This window comes from Bacillus rossius, chromosome 1 (genome assembly GCF_032445375.1).
Source record: "Bacillus rossius redtenbacheri isolate Brsri chromosome 1, Brsri_v3, whole genome shotgun sequence".
In the NCBI taxonomy this organism is placed as follows: domain Eukaryota; kingdom Metazoa; phylum Arthropoda; class Insecta; order Phasmatodea; family Bacillidae; genus Bacillus; species Bacillus rossius.
This window is the reverse complement of record NC_086330.1, coordinates 52,394,677-52,410,617: the sequence shown is the minus strand read 5'-3', so window position 1 is coordinate 52,410,617 and position 15,941 is coordinate 52,394,677. Positions and strand designations below refer to the sequence as shown.

The 15,941-nt window shown below is 34.7% G+C and overlaps 1 protein-coding gene across 1 annotated transcript in view; it reads right to left on the bottom strand.

Annotated features, from left to right (window-relative positions):
* LOC134535999 (endoplasmic reticulum-Golgi intermediate compartment protein 3) overlaps positions 1-15,941 on the bottom strand; it is a 57,250-nt gene that overhangs the window by 16,853 nt on the left and 24,456 nt on the right. The window contains exons 6-8 of the mRNA XM_063375490.1: positions 9,505-9,670; positions 7,743-7,800; positions 5,519-5,647 (exon numbers count right to left, since the gene is read on the bottom strand). Of these exons, the coding sequence (XP_063231560.1) occupies positions 5,519-5,647; positions 7,743-7,800; positions 9,505-9,670 (353 nt within the window). The remainder of the gene's footprint in view (positions 1-5,518; positions 5,648-7,742; positions 7,801-9,504; positions 9,671-15,941) is intronic.

The window sequence follows — 15,941 nt, the reverse complement described above, 5'->3', positions numbered from 1 at the left end:
AAATCAAAATGGCTTCCAAACCTGACAGGAATTGCTGCAAACAGTGAACGAAGGTCCATCCCAACCTGTTAATAAGAGAACATTGAAACGGGAACTGCATGCAATGAACATTTCTAATCGATCACCTCGCAAAAAGTCATTGCTCACACAGGCACATTAAGCTCTGCACCTTCAATGGACTAGAAAATCATAGAATGTGGACAGTAGCGATTGGCGGAAGGTAATGTGGTCTGAAGAATCACGTTTTTGCCTATATTTCATAGATGCACGTTGTTGAGTGCACCAAAGGCCAAATTCATCTTGGATTCAAGCTGGATTGGGCCCACTCATTTTGGTAACTACTAACTTGAACCAGCATGTTTATTTAAACATTTTGGATGTCAGGTGTTGCCTTTCAGTCAACATCTGCATGATGAGTATGCTTTTGATACCCTGATTTTTCAAGATGACAACAGCAAAGTTCATTGGGCTGGAGACATTTGTAACCAGATTTATGAACATTACCCTACCCTATTTCATCTCTATTGGTCTGCAAATAACCTGACTTGAACCCCATTGAAAATCTGTGGGACATGTTGGAACAGTGGGTAAAACACCAATTTCAGCATTCCTGAATTTTTGTGGAATCACGCGATCAAATCCTCAGCTAGTGGCTTAAACCTGGTTGCGATGTACCTGCACAACCTTGTGTGCTCACTTCCTAACTGAATCCAGGCAGTTATCAAGTCCAGAGGTGGAGTTACATGGTATTAAATTATTCTTGTAATGATTTCTCCAGGAGTGACTAATTTTTTGTCCGGTGAGCTTATGAATGTAGCCAAATTTATGAATCAATTTTAGATTATATAAATGTTGATTTGGGTTTGATTATAAAACAGATTTTGAATAGTTTCAAATTGTTATGTTAAAAAGTTAGGTTAATGTAGTGGTGAATACATGGTTTGTTTGCTTCTTTTTGCAAAGTTAAGTGACTCACATGGAACAACTCAAAATCTCCAAAATGTAGTTTTCAGAGTTTAAATTCATGAATTTCTGGAACCTATGTCGAAATTGGCACGTGAACAATGCCAAACTAATTTCAGTGTGGCTAATGTGCAGGTACTGCATATTTGGTTGTTAGAATTTGTTTAACATCAAAACTGGCTGAGTGGCTGCAGTTTTTTTCTCCGTAAGTAAACGCGACGCTGCATTGGTGGTTTGTTGCTTCAGATAGAAAATGTATTAATCCATAAGCTCCGTAATATCAGTCTGATTATGTGCTTGTAACTGGTTACAATGGACGTAATACAAGTAGTATGTAAGTGTGATCATGAAGACAATCCTGATATTCCCAGTAGGTGCCTACAAGCAAACAGTCTCAAAATTTCATGAATAAAATGTAATTTTTCTTTTTGACAAGAGTGAAGATAAAACCTTGGTGCATGCCTTGCATAAAGGTTTGAAAACTCTAAATGAGTAGTGTTTATTCGTCAAAAAGATGCATTATTTTACCAAAATGTATTATTTTAATTACCTATAATTCACAATGTTTTGCAAAACTTATTAATTAGCTCGTTTTTCCTTTATAGACAGTTTTTAAGACAGCTTTCAAAATATTATTTCATTTTTTTTTATTTATTGGCAGTAAAATCTAGAACAAAAGTTTAGGGATATTGGTAGCCTTTTTCTTAAGCTACCTTATCTATATGATAAAACTGTAGAACTGTCATGTCTGTACATTGAAAATATTTGACAAAAACTGATTGTGGATGATTTAAGGAGTGTAACAATACAATAAGACTACCTTTAAAAACTTTGTTTGTCTGTTTGAACAAACTAATCTCCAAAACTACTAGATGAATTTTCATAGGGTTTTCACAGTGAGCTTGACCTTAACTTGGGGCAACATATTAAATATATATTTATTTCAAATGAATCTAATATAAAAAATACTCAATTTGAATACAAAATTTTATAATACGTACTTGTACACATTGTGACTTCCAACTAAGAGACATTTCATGCCAATGCTGTAGAGTATGGTTAGTATTGTTGTGACTCTTTAAAGTCACTACTGTGTTTATCACATAATCGTCACACATTTTATATTAAAATCAAGTTTGAAAAGTAGAGGTGCGACATTGATGCGAAGAAAAATTTTTTTTTGTTAAATTATTCATAAAAACAAAACCCATTCATGAAAAGTACGTTTATTTAAAAAATATAAGTATAAAGAGCACGCCAAACAATTTAAATTAATAAGTGATGCAACAAAAACCTTTCTTCAACTTTAAATAGAAAAACAAAATCTGTGACCCGAACGCGAACAAACTTGAATCTGTGACGTGAACTAACGCGTAACTATTGTCGTAGTATACAGTTACCACAAAAGAGTGCGGGTCATCAAATGTAGTTAACTCGGCACTTAACAGAGAGCGCGTGTTGCATGCAATCGGCGGAATATCAATATTCAACTACGTGTGCGCACTCTATACAAGCAACATAACCAAACGCGAATGATGCCAACTTGCACTGGCTACATTTTTATAAGCGACACACCACGGTGATGCAGACGTACAGATTAAAGACATAACGTTTAAAAAGTCTTTAAAAGAAAATTTACACATCAGACAGCTTCGTATTTCCGTTAATTAAATAAGTAAGTGGTAATGTCCGAATAAATATTAGATTTATACTTTAAAATACATTTTTTTATACGGAAAAAATTCCCACACAAAGCGCTCAGAATCTAATAGCGGGACCAAAAACATCATGCGACGTTTACGCAAGAGGTTTTTTTTTATTCAAATTTTGACGCCCTAATATACAGGTGCGACGATTATGCTATAAAAGAGGGTATTTATTTATACCCTGGCCTGACACATGATCTAATTCATTGGCAGTGAACTATGCTATTTGCAAGACTCAGTGAATGTACATAATAATTAACTCACCAATTAATTTCTAGCACATTGCACTTACAATGATTCCAACTTATCAGGACAGAGACCAATCAAATTATTAGATTTCTGGTTAAACCAAACCTTTTTCTGAATTACAGTGGTAGGCAGCAAATGCAACTTGGTGTAACTTAGATTAATGGCTCTAAAACTAAAGTTAGTAACTCAATAGTTAATTCACTCAACTAGCACAACTCGGTTCCCACTCATGAGCAACTTAAAGTTGAAATCACGAAAATTGGTCTATTATTTTCTGAGTTAAAGCTCAGACTAACTTCAATTTGATGCTCCCCACCAAATGTTAACCAGGTGAGTCATACGTAACGACCACGAGCAAAGTCTGCTCTACTAAGATATATTTACTTAAACATTGTAGCTTTCATAGTTTACGAGTTTTAAGCGATGTCAAATCCTCAGCCGAAGTGACACCCAACCCGAGATTAAAGACATTCATATTCCTGTTGGAAATTAATGTCAAAACACAATAAAAAAAGTAAAACTATTACGTGAAATGTGTGTGATAAAAATTAAAACTTTAACCTTCTATACATGATGTCTGTATCTTTGTAAGTTTTTGAAGCACTGCATTTTTGCATTCTGCATAATATCTGAAAAGTTATTACCTATTTAAGTTTTTGCCTCTTGTATTGCTTGTATCACTGCGTTTCTTGAGTGGTTTAAAAACCTGGCCTGAGTGCGTGATTAGAGCAGCACTGTCTGAGTGGTGAGTCATTGCACAAGTGTGCTCTGCTCTAGTAGACAGCAAATTTCATTACTAGTAAGTACAATTTTTTTGCAAAGGTTACTTCATAGTTGTCAACATTACTTTATGAAAACCTTAGTAGGTTCTATAATTGTTGCTTAGTTTTCACTTTAAGGTACTAAATGATTTAAAACTATGCATTATGTTGAGTAAAAAAATTCAGTTTTGTGAAATATGTTGACTGATGAAAAAAGAGTAAGCAATTTTCTCAAGTTAGATTGTATATGTAAAAGATGTCACAGTTAAAGTGTGGTTCCCAAGGCATGGGACCCCTTCCTCCTCTTCACAACAAAGTTAAGGTAGACTATCTTCTATGCTTCAGTTGACAATGTAGGTAAAGGAGTGAGATAAGGGTGTATTGTGTGTTTCAATGCCATGAGCTATCCCTTCTCTCTGCTATGTGCTATCATTTCATCCTTCGGGGGATGAGACAAGATTATAAATGACAAACCAAGTGTTCAATCACTCTACTTGTTAACTGTGGATCAAAGACACTACACCCAAGCCTCCATTAACAAAGAATTTCAAGACCCGCTACTTGAGAAATTGGCACGGTAAATTATTAACATTATAAAACAGTAAAAACCAAACTTATCAACTATGTATTATCTTTGCTCACACAAATGTTTGCACCAATATTTAAAGCTAGAGGTGACTCCATTTACATCATGTACTTTGAATATAATCATACTAGCATGCAAATATAGTTAAAGAAAAGATAAAGGTATATTTATTTTTATGAAGACTAGTCTACACAGCTATAGGCCTGTACGATTCCTCATTTTTTGGTTCAGTTTGGTTCCTTTATAATACCAGACCTTAAACTAACTTTTCAAATCTTTGGTTTCAGGTCAGGTATTTTTTGTAAGTTTCTGTAACTTCTTATTTCACGTTAACAAAACGTATATTCTGTGGGAAAGGTAAACAAATAAATTATTTCAATGTAATACGTATGAAAAATGTATTTCACGGAGTCTCTTTTATGTGTCACAACAAATTTTGGGAGAGACAGAACCAAAAGATGCCATCTTAGTTCTATCAATTTTTAGGCCATAATTTTGTTGAGTTAAATTTTGCCTTCATTAAAGCATGATATATTAAAACAGTATTCCTGAAGTTTATAATGAATGGCTGCTGCAAATATTTTCCTGTGTGATCTCTGCTTTAACAAAGAAAAATTCAATAAATTACGGAAGGGGGGGGGGGGGGAGAGTGAAATGCTATGGCACAAACACAGTTCAAATCAATATGGCATTTTACAGTTCCTGTCATATATTGGTTGTGCTGTTTCTTTCCCTTGCAATGTTAAGATTTCTGACTGTTCATACGTTAAAGGCCAACTTCAACTTAAACAAAGCATGCAAGCAAAAAATATTTCATTATAAAACAAAGTATGTTAAAACTGTAGATTATAAAGAATAAATAACATAAAATTGTAAGAAAGATATATAAATAAGTGGTAAAAATGCTGAACCAGAAAATCAAAATGTACATTTGTCATCAGGATTTTGATTACAGCATGTTATTTCAAGGTTTGAAGTTAGCTTAAAAATACTTAAATGAAGAAAAGTGTTACGCTACTGCAAAGAGTATATACTCCTTTTTTTCTGTGTTTTTGAATTGTTTTCACCTATTTCATATATATATTTATTGTAGCACACAGGTTTCTTTATTTGAACTGAAACCGAAACTGAGCAACAAAAACCAGAACCGCACAGCCCTAGTCTAAATCCCAGAGTGGTTTACCGAGAGAAAAGTACGCAACATGCCTTGAAAGGTTGAAACATATCATTAGTGTGTTGTTAAAGTTTGTTACCTTCAGAAGCGATGCTCTCTGTGCCATCCATGGGGTCGGTGACCCCTGCAATGTTCCTGCCGAATGACAGGTGCCGGATATGATGTGAAGTGTTGAAGGAAGATGATGAGAATGGCTGGACATCGTGCACTAAACAACACCAAACAAATGAAGAGTACTGATAAATGCACACACATTCAATAAATATCACAAGTAAGTGATGTATTGCTGGACAGCATCTGGGTTCCAAATAAATGTTTCTTCGCATACATGAAATCTTCAGAGATCTTAAGCCTAGTACCTGAGCATATTTCATAAACGAGAGTGTGCAAAGTTTATTGTTACCTCGACTGGAAATGAGAATGGCCACTGAGTATGCCAACAACTAGTATACAAGGAATTGCATATACTAAAACTTTCATTAACCATCACCGTCCGGACCAGGGCTGGGATGGTTAACTGAACAGACAAATAACAATAATCTCTGAATGCACACAGCTTAAAGCTACGTACATAAGAGTAGCACTATTTAAACGTTATGCTGAAAAAGTTAATCAGAGCACTATGAAATAACAATCGTTTGAAGATATGGGCTACTCAGTCATGACAGACCAGTATTGTATGTAAACAAAATTGTGATGGGTTTGTTGTGCACTAACGATTAGTGACTTCCAGCTTTACACAGTAGGGTGTAAAAGTAATCATGTCATGACAGACCAGTATTGTATGTAAACACAATTGTAATGGGTTTGCGGTGCACTAACAATTAGTGACTTCCAGCTTTACACAGTAGGGTGTAAAAGTAATCCATGGACAGTTTTAAGGATATCTGTTTGTTGGTACACAATTTGTTTTAGATTTTTAGAAACTGACAGTTAATCAAAGTTTTACTGTACTAACAAAATGTGATATTGGGACTCTTCTAATTTCCACCAACTTTCTTGTGCAAGTGCTGAGTGTAAACAAATTTCAAACTACTTGTTACATTATTAGGTATATTTTAACATTTGTTTTAATAAGTATATTATTTTTAACTGTTTGAACTATTGACTATCTCTTTGTAATGATAATAAAAATTTTCAGCCAAAATGTCACATGCTGGAACAAAAATTGAAAGATGTACCTTAAATAAAATTAAGTACAAGAGTGTAACTACAAGCTAAGAAACTTATACCATATGTGATGTCTAGTTCTTTATTGCATACTAGTGTTTGCTTTTTCACCTTTTGGTACACTTTTGTTCTGATGGAAGAAGCTCAGGAAATCAACACAGTGCATAGTATAAATTTAACTTTAAGGTCGTATGAGTTATAAGCCAAGACTAAATTTCTGTCTGCACTGACTGCTTAAGCAACAAGGAAGGACAGCATCATATGTGAATGCACAAGTCTCATCCATTTGGCAGTTCACAAAGACATCACTAGTTGTATGTATTGTGTGCAGTATGTGGTTCAAATAGAAACATTACAGACAAAAATGAAGTTTTTCTTCAGATTTCTGGCAGTTTTGAAGTTGGAGAAAGAAATGTCAATCAACTAAAAGAAGATTATTGTGAGTTCAATCTGTTAAATGAGTTTGTCTATATAAAGTCTTCAATACACAAGGACATGCTCTGATCAATTTTTTGGTAAGTGAGTAGTGGCTCATAATAGAGAAGGGAGATATTTACAACATATACGTACTATTTACTGTTGTACATTCCAAACTTACCACAGTACTTATTAAATTCATTTAAACTTTTAGCTTATCATACAGCTTGAATTGTTTACTGCAGGAATCATGGGTAATGTGTTATGAACTGGCCAATGAAAAAAATATAGGTAGGCCTATTTGATTTTTCAGTTTCTTATTCAAACAACTACAAAAATTTTAATGCCCTAGTGATACTGGCATTAAGTACTGCATGGAATATCTAACTGGTGCTGGAGAAAAAGAGCTAGCGATGCCTAGGATGGTGAACTGGTTGCTCATAGGAAACCTTTTCAAGCAGGAATGAAATTAAAACTCAAAAATTAAAAAATTCCATGTACAATCATATATTAATAAAATTAAACTCTATGAAAAATAAAACATTAAATTTGTCACATTAGGCAAATGCCGAGATGATTTTTTTGCTATAGACACTGGCCAATTCCTTTATTAGCATGGTGTATGTCCGTCTCCAATTACCTCGTAGACGAGACACATAACATAAGTATAAATTAAAAAATAAATCACGAAGTAGATAATTATGTAAGAGACTCACCATGAACATGATTAATTGAGAAGCTCTGACCTGGAGCAATGTGGAAACTGCCCCCAACCTGAAACAGCAGCAGGGTGTGCTGTATTTACCAATGTTTCGCACAGACAAACATACATACAGTGAAAGTCTTTAATTCAGGACACTTGGGTCCACGGTCATACCAGATTAGCAGGCGGCAGCAGATTAGCAGGTGGTATCCAAAACAAGTCATAATTACTGTTGGTTTTGAATTTTCATTATAATAGCTTTCAATATTGATTTAACGAGACAATAAAACACCCAGAAAATTAAGGCAGAAATTAAAGATCTTTGAGTGCATTCAAGCAAACTTAACAAGGTGGAAAGCTCAGACGCATTGATTCATTTTATTTAGTCTATACCAGTGATGGCCAACTGGCAGCCAGTGGCTGGATCTGCCCCTTAAAGAATCTTCCAACCAATTGCATTAATGTAGAAGACGGTGTCGGCACACACTGTTATTAAGACCAATTATATTCGCAGAAAAATTTAAAAAAGTTATTTATAGTTTTGTAATCTATACATTGTTTCTTAGGAACTCTTTTATGATTTTTAAAGTTTATTTATTTATTTAGACGTGACGTCTAATAAATCGATGAACGCCGGCTGCACACATGAAAAAGTGTCCCGTAACGCACATTGTCCCACTACGGATGTCCCACTACGGATGTGTCCTGTTATGCTCATTGTAGCCATGCGTGGCATCTCTCTTCCACTCGATTGGAACAACCATCGATTTGACTTTTCAATCATATTTTTGTCGTTTGAATTATTAATATTATGTAATTTGATGATTGTCCACCGATTTTCAGCAAAATCGGTGTGGTTATTAATTTCCCACCTACCACTATAAGAAATAAACATGGCGAACTACATACGTTTTTAAAACTTCCACAACACAAAACAAAATTTTTATAAATAAATATAACATCTGAAACAATTGTTTCCAATATGGTCTCGTGGCCGTGCGGTTAGCATCGCTGACTACCAATCCAAAGGTTGACGGATCGGATCCCGGCCGCTGCAATACTTTCATTTTTGTACTTGTAAAAATAAATACGGCGCGTGCGACACTACAAAAGTAATAAATATATTTGAATTAATGAATGCAAATAAAAGTAAATTTATTAATTAAATTGTACATTTCATTTCACTCCTTCTTTGAATCCATACAAAATAGTGATGATTCAATTTTATTCATAAAAGTATGCAGAGGTAGATTTTATCATACAAAAGATAGAAAAATTTAAAAAAAAATTTCTTCCTCAAAGAATATAATATTTTGAATGCCTAAATGGTTTGGTTGCAAAAACCTATTACGGCTCAGTCTCAGGCCGAATAACGGCTCAGTCTCAGGCCGAATATGATATTTTATTTTCTTCTGGATCAATCATTTCATCAATGTTTTGTTATGACGTTGTCACGTTAAACTATCGTCCGTAAACCGACTACAGACAACCAATTTTTTTTTTGTTGTAAATACTATTTGCAAGAGCGTTCTTTTTTTCTTCTTCTTCATCACATGTTACATCCTATATATACTAGTTATTATACAGAATTATATGATATTAAAGAAATGTTGACTGAAATTTAATATTAATTAATGTGTGTCTGGCCCTTGGATAAGTTTCAAAAATTATATCTGCCCTTCGAAAAGACTAAAACTGGCCACCACTCATCTGTACTAATGAGCTTAATAATTACGTTACTGCATTAGCCATCACGGACCAAGCTTCAAACGCACCCTGTTCACTTCCATGGTGCCGTAAATCTGGCAGGCTTCCTTGAAGGCTTTGCTCATCTTCTCTGAAGAACTGTCGTCGCTACACTGCTTTATGTTGGAGAGGTCTGAGATGGCCCACTTCTTACGCCTGTAGGCTTCCTTCACAGCCTCACACGTGTTGCAGCACCTTAAAAAAAAATAACAATTCAGAACAATCTGTATATCACACTAATATTATAAATATGAAAGTTTTTATGAGTGATTATGTTTGTTACTCAATTACACCTGAACCACAGAATGGATCTGAATGATATTACTAGCTCATAACTGGATTAACACATAAGCTACAATTACTACAAAATTATATCCCTAATGGAGTGAAAAAGGGCTAAATTCATTTTTATAACAGAAAATCATAGGTCATAGACATACAAACTAGCGAACTAATGGCGCTAATAGCAATTTGGTTTAGAACATCGTCAATAGATGGCATTGCCTTGAATTTTAAACGGGCTATCACTTGGCACATTAAAATGTGACTGCCTTACATTTATGGTAGAGGTTGATTCTAACCTGTTTTAACAAACTAAATAATTTCATCCAGGGAAAAAAGAAGATTCCTGTAGGATAGTATTATCACTAAACTCTGTACCAACATAGGCCAGCAAGTCTCACAAACACATATGCGTGTGCATATGTCCCCACGTTCGCACACACCCACCCGCCCTCACGTGCACGCCCAAACACACAGCACACACATGGAGACATACACACACAGACAAAACTAGATGACACTGACAATCCTTAAAACATGCAGTTACTTTAAATCATGAGTCAAACTGAGGTTCCTTTGCATGTCAATTTATAGCGCTGGGCTACCTTTCTAGGATTTTAATATTTTCTTTTCGGATAGGTTTGTGTTATATCTTTATTTAACAATTGACTCTGTTTGTTTTTTGGATTAAGCTAAATTAATGAATTATTTTCAACTTGTTTTGTTTTAGCTGTACCGTAAAAATGGTAATACATGCAACAAAAGTCAAACTTAGTGTGATTATAGTCCAAACTTTACAGTATAACAACAAATAATAAAATTTGGCCAAGTGTGAGTCTGACTCTAGCTAAGCATTGCATAGTGTGGTGGTACGGAACCCTTGGTGCATGAATACGACTAATACTTGACCGGTGCTTTAGTTAAAGTTAACAGCTAGTAGTATACATGAAGTAGATACAGGGTGATCGTGAATAATTGAGCATAAATTTAATGGGTAGCAGGAAATGTCAAAAACAAGCAATTCTTTTTGACGTGACGTCTAATAAATCTATGAACGCCTGCTGCACGCACGAAAAAGTGTCCCGTTACACACATAGTCCCATTTTGCTGTGTCCCATTACACTCATTTTATATTGCTCTTTGCTAACCTGAACCTCCTAGCATTGCGACAGAGTCCGTGGCGTAATTCTGTTTTCATGCATTTCAATGTAACATTTTCATTGCTCTTTGCTAACCCGTTCCTCCTAGCATTGCTACAGAGTCCGTGGCGCAAATATATTATTTTTGACTGCATCTTGGTGTTGGGTAAGCCATTTTCCTTCACATCAAATTAAAACACTCCCATTCGTTTCCTACTTTTCCTATCATCGTCCTATCCTTAACAGAATAACACAGATTGGAAGAAGTTAAATATCAAACATGTATAAAAGTTATAGTTAAAATAATCTCTTCGTTAAAGTAATAAACATATTTGAATTAATGAGTGCAAATAAAAGTAAATTTATCAATTAAATTGTAGATTTCATTTCACTCCTTCTTTGTATCCATACAAAATAGTGATAATTCAATAAAAATGATTCAATTTTATTCATAAAAGTATGCAATCATTTCATCAATGTTTTGTTATGACGTTGTCACGTTAAACTATCGTCCGTAAACCGACTTTACAGACAACCAATTTTTTAAAATTAACATAGGTTCAGAAACGCAACCTTGCAAAGTTTCAGACACAAACAGTAGCACCAAAATTTGAATTTTGCACCCAACTAGGGCACAATCCCAGTGGCTTAGAGGATGTGCAATCACAGAGCCATGACGTATCATGTTCATGTGCTCCACGGTAAGCAGACGAGCAAGGCACAGATGTTGAGAGTACAGCAGTTTGTTGTACAATACTGTGAATAGTTGACTGTGTTACATTTATATGTTTAGCTTTGGACAATCAGTGCAGTGTTTTTTAGTAAGTACGCTGCTGCAATTGAGCGTCCTCTCAGCCATTAGAGTGCCGCCTTTTGCACAAGAAATACAAATTTGTGCGCTGCTATTTGCACCAGGATTGCTTTTTGGGACATTTTCAGTAGCAAAAATTGCTTGTTTTGAAATTCCCAGCCACCAATTAAATTTATGCCTCATTGTTTGCAAACATTCTATATAGAGTCTATAGCAACGGTCAGCAACAGGCGAACCGCGAAAGGTCGAACCTCGGACCGCCAAATATTGTAATTATTGTATACCAAGTAGTATAAATTAATACGTAAATAAGGTATACTTATACCTTTATTAATTGAAATAATATTTTTAAGCCACATAGAATCTAACTTAATACTTATTCTATTTTAAGTTGCCTAGTTAACCTGTTTTACAAGTGTACCTACAACTGATATGGTTTGATTATTTTCCTATCTAGCCTGTGTGTATGTGTTTGTGCGAATTAGTTATAACTGATGTAATTTAAATATTTTTAAATCTTTGTTATGCACACGAAACATCCATAGATTGAACTATGTACATTTTTTATGGAAATATGTGCGGAAGCATTACACAGCGCCCTGCGTACTTACCTTACTGCGGCGTGCTTGCGACTGTTTTGTTTTGTTGAAACAAGTGCGAGCTAGTATTGAAATCAGGGGTGCGGGCGTGTGAGCGGGGGAAAGCAGACTGCCAGTCGGTCAGTCGCAGCGCAAACCGCGGAGCAATCGTTCATTTGTTTTGTGATTTGTCGCGTTTTTGTTTGTTTAGTAAAAAATCTTTTTGTACCTATGTTAATATGGATCCTAAAAAGCGAAAAGTGGACAGTGAAAATAGGTTTCTGGCAGAAAGGACTGAACAATATTGTTTTACGCTGCCTGATAGGCCTCAAGCCGTTACAGTGTACCTTATATGCAATAAAACTTTCCTCTTGGCAGTGAGGCTGGTATATAAAATCTTCAGACATATCCCAGTTCTTACAATAAAAGCACAAAATTACTAGTTCGTTGCATGAGTGAGCAAGAAAAATCCACAGGAGCAGCGTTACGTGTGTGCTGGACGCTTAATAAACACCAGAAACCATTTTCAGATTCTAAGATAGTGAAGGAATTTATGTTGGCAGTAGTCACAGCATTTTATGAAGAAAAAAAGATTTCACTGCAGTTCAAAGTATTCCATTGTCAGCGAGAAGTAAGACACGAAGAACTGAAATTTTAGCTGCTGATATTAAAAACACTCTTCTCAAACTTCTGCAAAAGGCATCTTGCTACGCCATAGCACTTGATGAATCATGTGACATTGTTGATGATGAACAAATGTCTATTTTCGTCAGATTTCTTGACATTGAGTGTCAAATTTTTAGGGAAGAGTTGCTAGCAATATTGCCGTTGAAAGGTAACACTCGAGGAGAAGATTTATTCAAGGTCATTGATGAATTTATTACTAAATCTAACATCAGTTACGATAACATGGTGTCGCGTTCAACTGACGGAGCCCCAGCAATGATTGGCAAAGAAAAAGGTGTATAAAGAGAATCAGGGCTAAAAATTCAGGTCTAATATCGTATCAGTGCATAATTTACCATGCAGCCTTTTGTGGAAAACTTAGTGCTACACTGAAAGAAGTGATGGACAGATTGGTCAAGTTAATTAATTTTATGAGATCTCATTCTGCTCTTCAGCACCGACATTTCAAGGAGTTACTTTCTGAATGTGATTCAGCGTATTCTGACTTACTGCAACAAAACAATGTTTGTTGGCTAAGTAAAGGTCAAGTTATTGAACATTTCTGGCTAATAAAAGAACAAGTAACCACCTTCTTGCAAAACTTAGATATGCAGGGAGCCAGGAAGCACTTTGAGTTCGTAACAAATAAGCGCAATATGCTGGTTGTGGCTTTTCTAAAAGAAATTTTGAAATATTTAAATGCGCTCAACACAGAGTTACAAGAAAATGGAAAATTAATATGTGATCTGATACAAAGCATGTCTGCTTTACGTTGTAAGCTGGATATCTTTGAAAAAGATATTGCAAAACAAGAATTTATTCATTTTCCGACAATTCTTGAATGAATATAAAAAGGAGAACTCTGAAGAAGACATTGCAGTGTTTGTAAAATTTTTGGCCGATCTTAGGAACGAATTTGCTACAAGATTCCAAGACTGCAGAGATGGGCAAGCTATCTCCGTTTCTTAAATCGCCATTTGAAATTGATGTAGTGGCAGAATGGACAGATGTGGCTGCCAAGTTGTTTAATTTGTCAAAGCCATCACTTCAAATGTAAATAATTGATATGCAAGAAGATGTGTCTTTGCAAATATATAAAACTGTATCCACTGAAGAATTTTGGGCCAAACATGTCCCAGAAAAATATGAAAATTGCAAAAAACTAGCTATCAATTTGGCCACTATGTTTGGCTCAACATACGTATGTGAATCATCTTTCTCAAAGATTAATATTTTGAAAAACAAATATCATTCAAGATTAACGGACGCCCACTTAGAAGACACACTTCGAATTTGCTGTTCTTCTCGAGAACTAAACTATAAAAAACTGGCTCAAGACCGTCGGTACAGTTTCTCACATTAATTTTAGGTCTTGTGTTTTATAATTCAGAATTTTATTTGAAACCATACAATAAATAGGTAGCACTTAATTATTACCAGTTTTTTTTCTGGACCTCGTTAAAATTTTCCCACAGTATCCAGACCCCACCTAAAACTACTTGCCGACCCCTGGTCTATAGTATGTAAGTAAATAGTAATTAGTATTTCATATTTGTTTTTATTCCACCTGTATACATTCTATTATAGTTAAAAATAAATAAGTTTATAACAGTTTTGTGTATTCTAAAAATAAATGTTTAAATCTGTACAAACTAAATGTAAATAATTATCTTGTTATATTTTAAAGGTATGTACGTACATTTTATTTTGTTGCAAATGGTGTGTCAGTTACTCAGTGTCTCACTTTGATATTAGTATGCTTTTGGATATTAAACTGTAACTACTGTACAAATGGCTTGTTCCATAACCTTATGGTACCTACTGTAATCAAAGGCCCAAAGGAATGTACAAATGAATAAATAAATAAAAAGGAACTGTCATTAGGTACAGGCTGAAATCATGCAAGTGAAAGGTCACAGTCTACAACATGGATCCAAACCAGTATTCGCCTGTGATGATTTTGAGACACTGTGGAATATCGAAACCAGGAAAAATGGTTCAGGATCCTAACTAAAAACCTTTTGCTATTGTGCCACCTTGCTCAAAAATTAAATTCTTTTAATTTGGTTTGGAAAATAGAATATTACTGGCCATCCTGTTACAGTTGTTTTTGTTAATATGTACTATGCGTAGAGTTCTACACATGTGACATAGGATGATCACATCAGTAATACCAAAGCAAAATCAAGCTTTAACGGTTTTCTAGGGAGCAAATATCCGACATGCACTGGTATTTAGGCATGTGCAAAGTTTCAACTAAGGCAATTAATCAAAGCTCTTTTTAATATTCAATTTGACTTTGCCAGGAAATCTGCCATTCGTTTTATATGTAGCTTTGGTTGTGGTGCAAAGCTTTGCAACTGATATGAAGCTACGCATTGGTTGCAAATCTTTAAAACACTTGACGCCTAAGATTCCTTTATGAAAATATTTAGTTTTTTTTGTGTGTTGCGTATGTTTGGCTTGAATAAAGTTGGTTACTTAAAAAAAATCAAAAGGTGGCACTCCATTTACTTTTATGACTGCTCAATATTAATATTATGCATAGTTATTTTATAATTTTTTGAATTTTATATATATAGCCCAATCGATTAATCAATCAGTTCAAAGATTACAAACAATATTCACAATTTGATTTGACTTAACAAATACTTTAAACATTCAATTTGATATTCATTTTGCATCAAAAAAACTAGTATTAGCACGGGCCTACTGGTTTGTAGTGAATTCACTAATTGTCATATTAATTCAGATTACAACTTACCTTCGGGTGCTGATGGCTCGATGCTGTTAGGCCCCACCATAACCAAAACTAATACAGTGAAAGGTCTTAAATACAGTACATTCAGGTCCACGGCCAAGCCAGATTAGCAGTTTTGCCAGATTATCACATTTTAATATAGTTTCAGTGCGAATACCAAAGAAAAATTAATATACAGTACAATGGTATTTATAACAAGTTCTAATATCCTGCTCTATAAATAGGGACA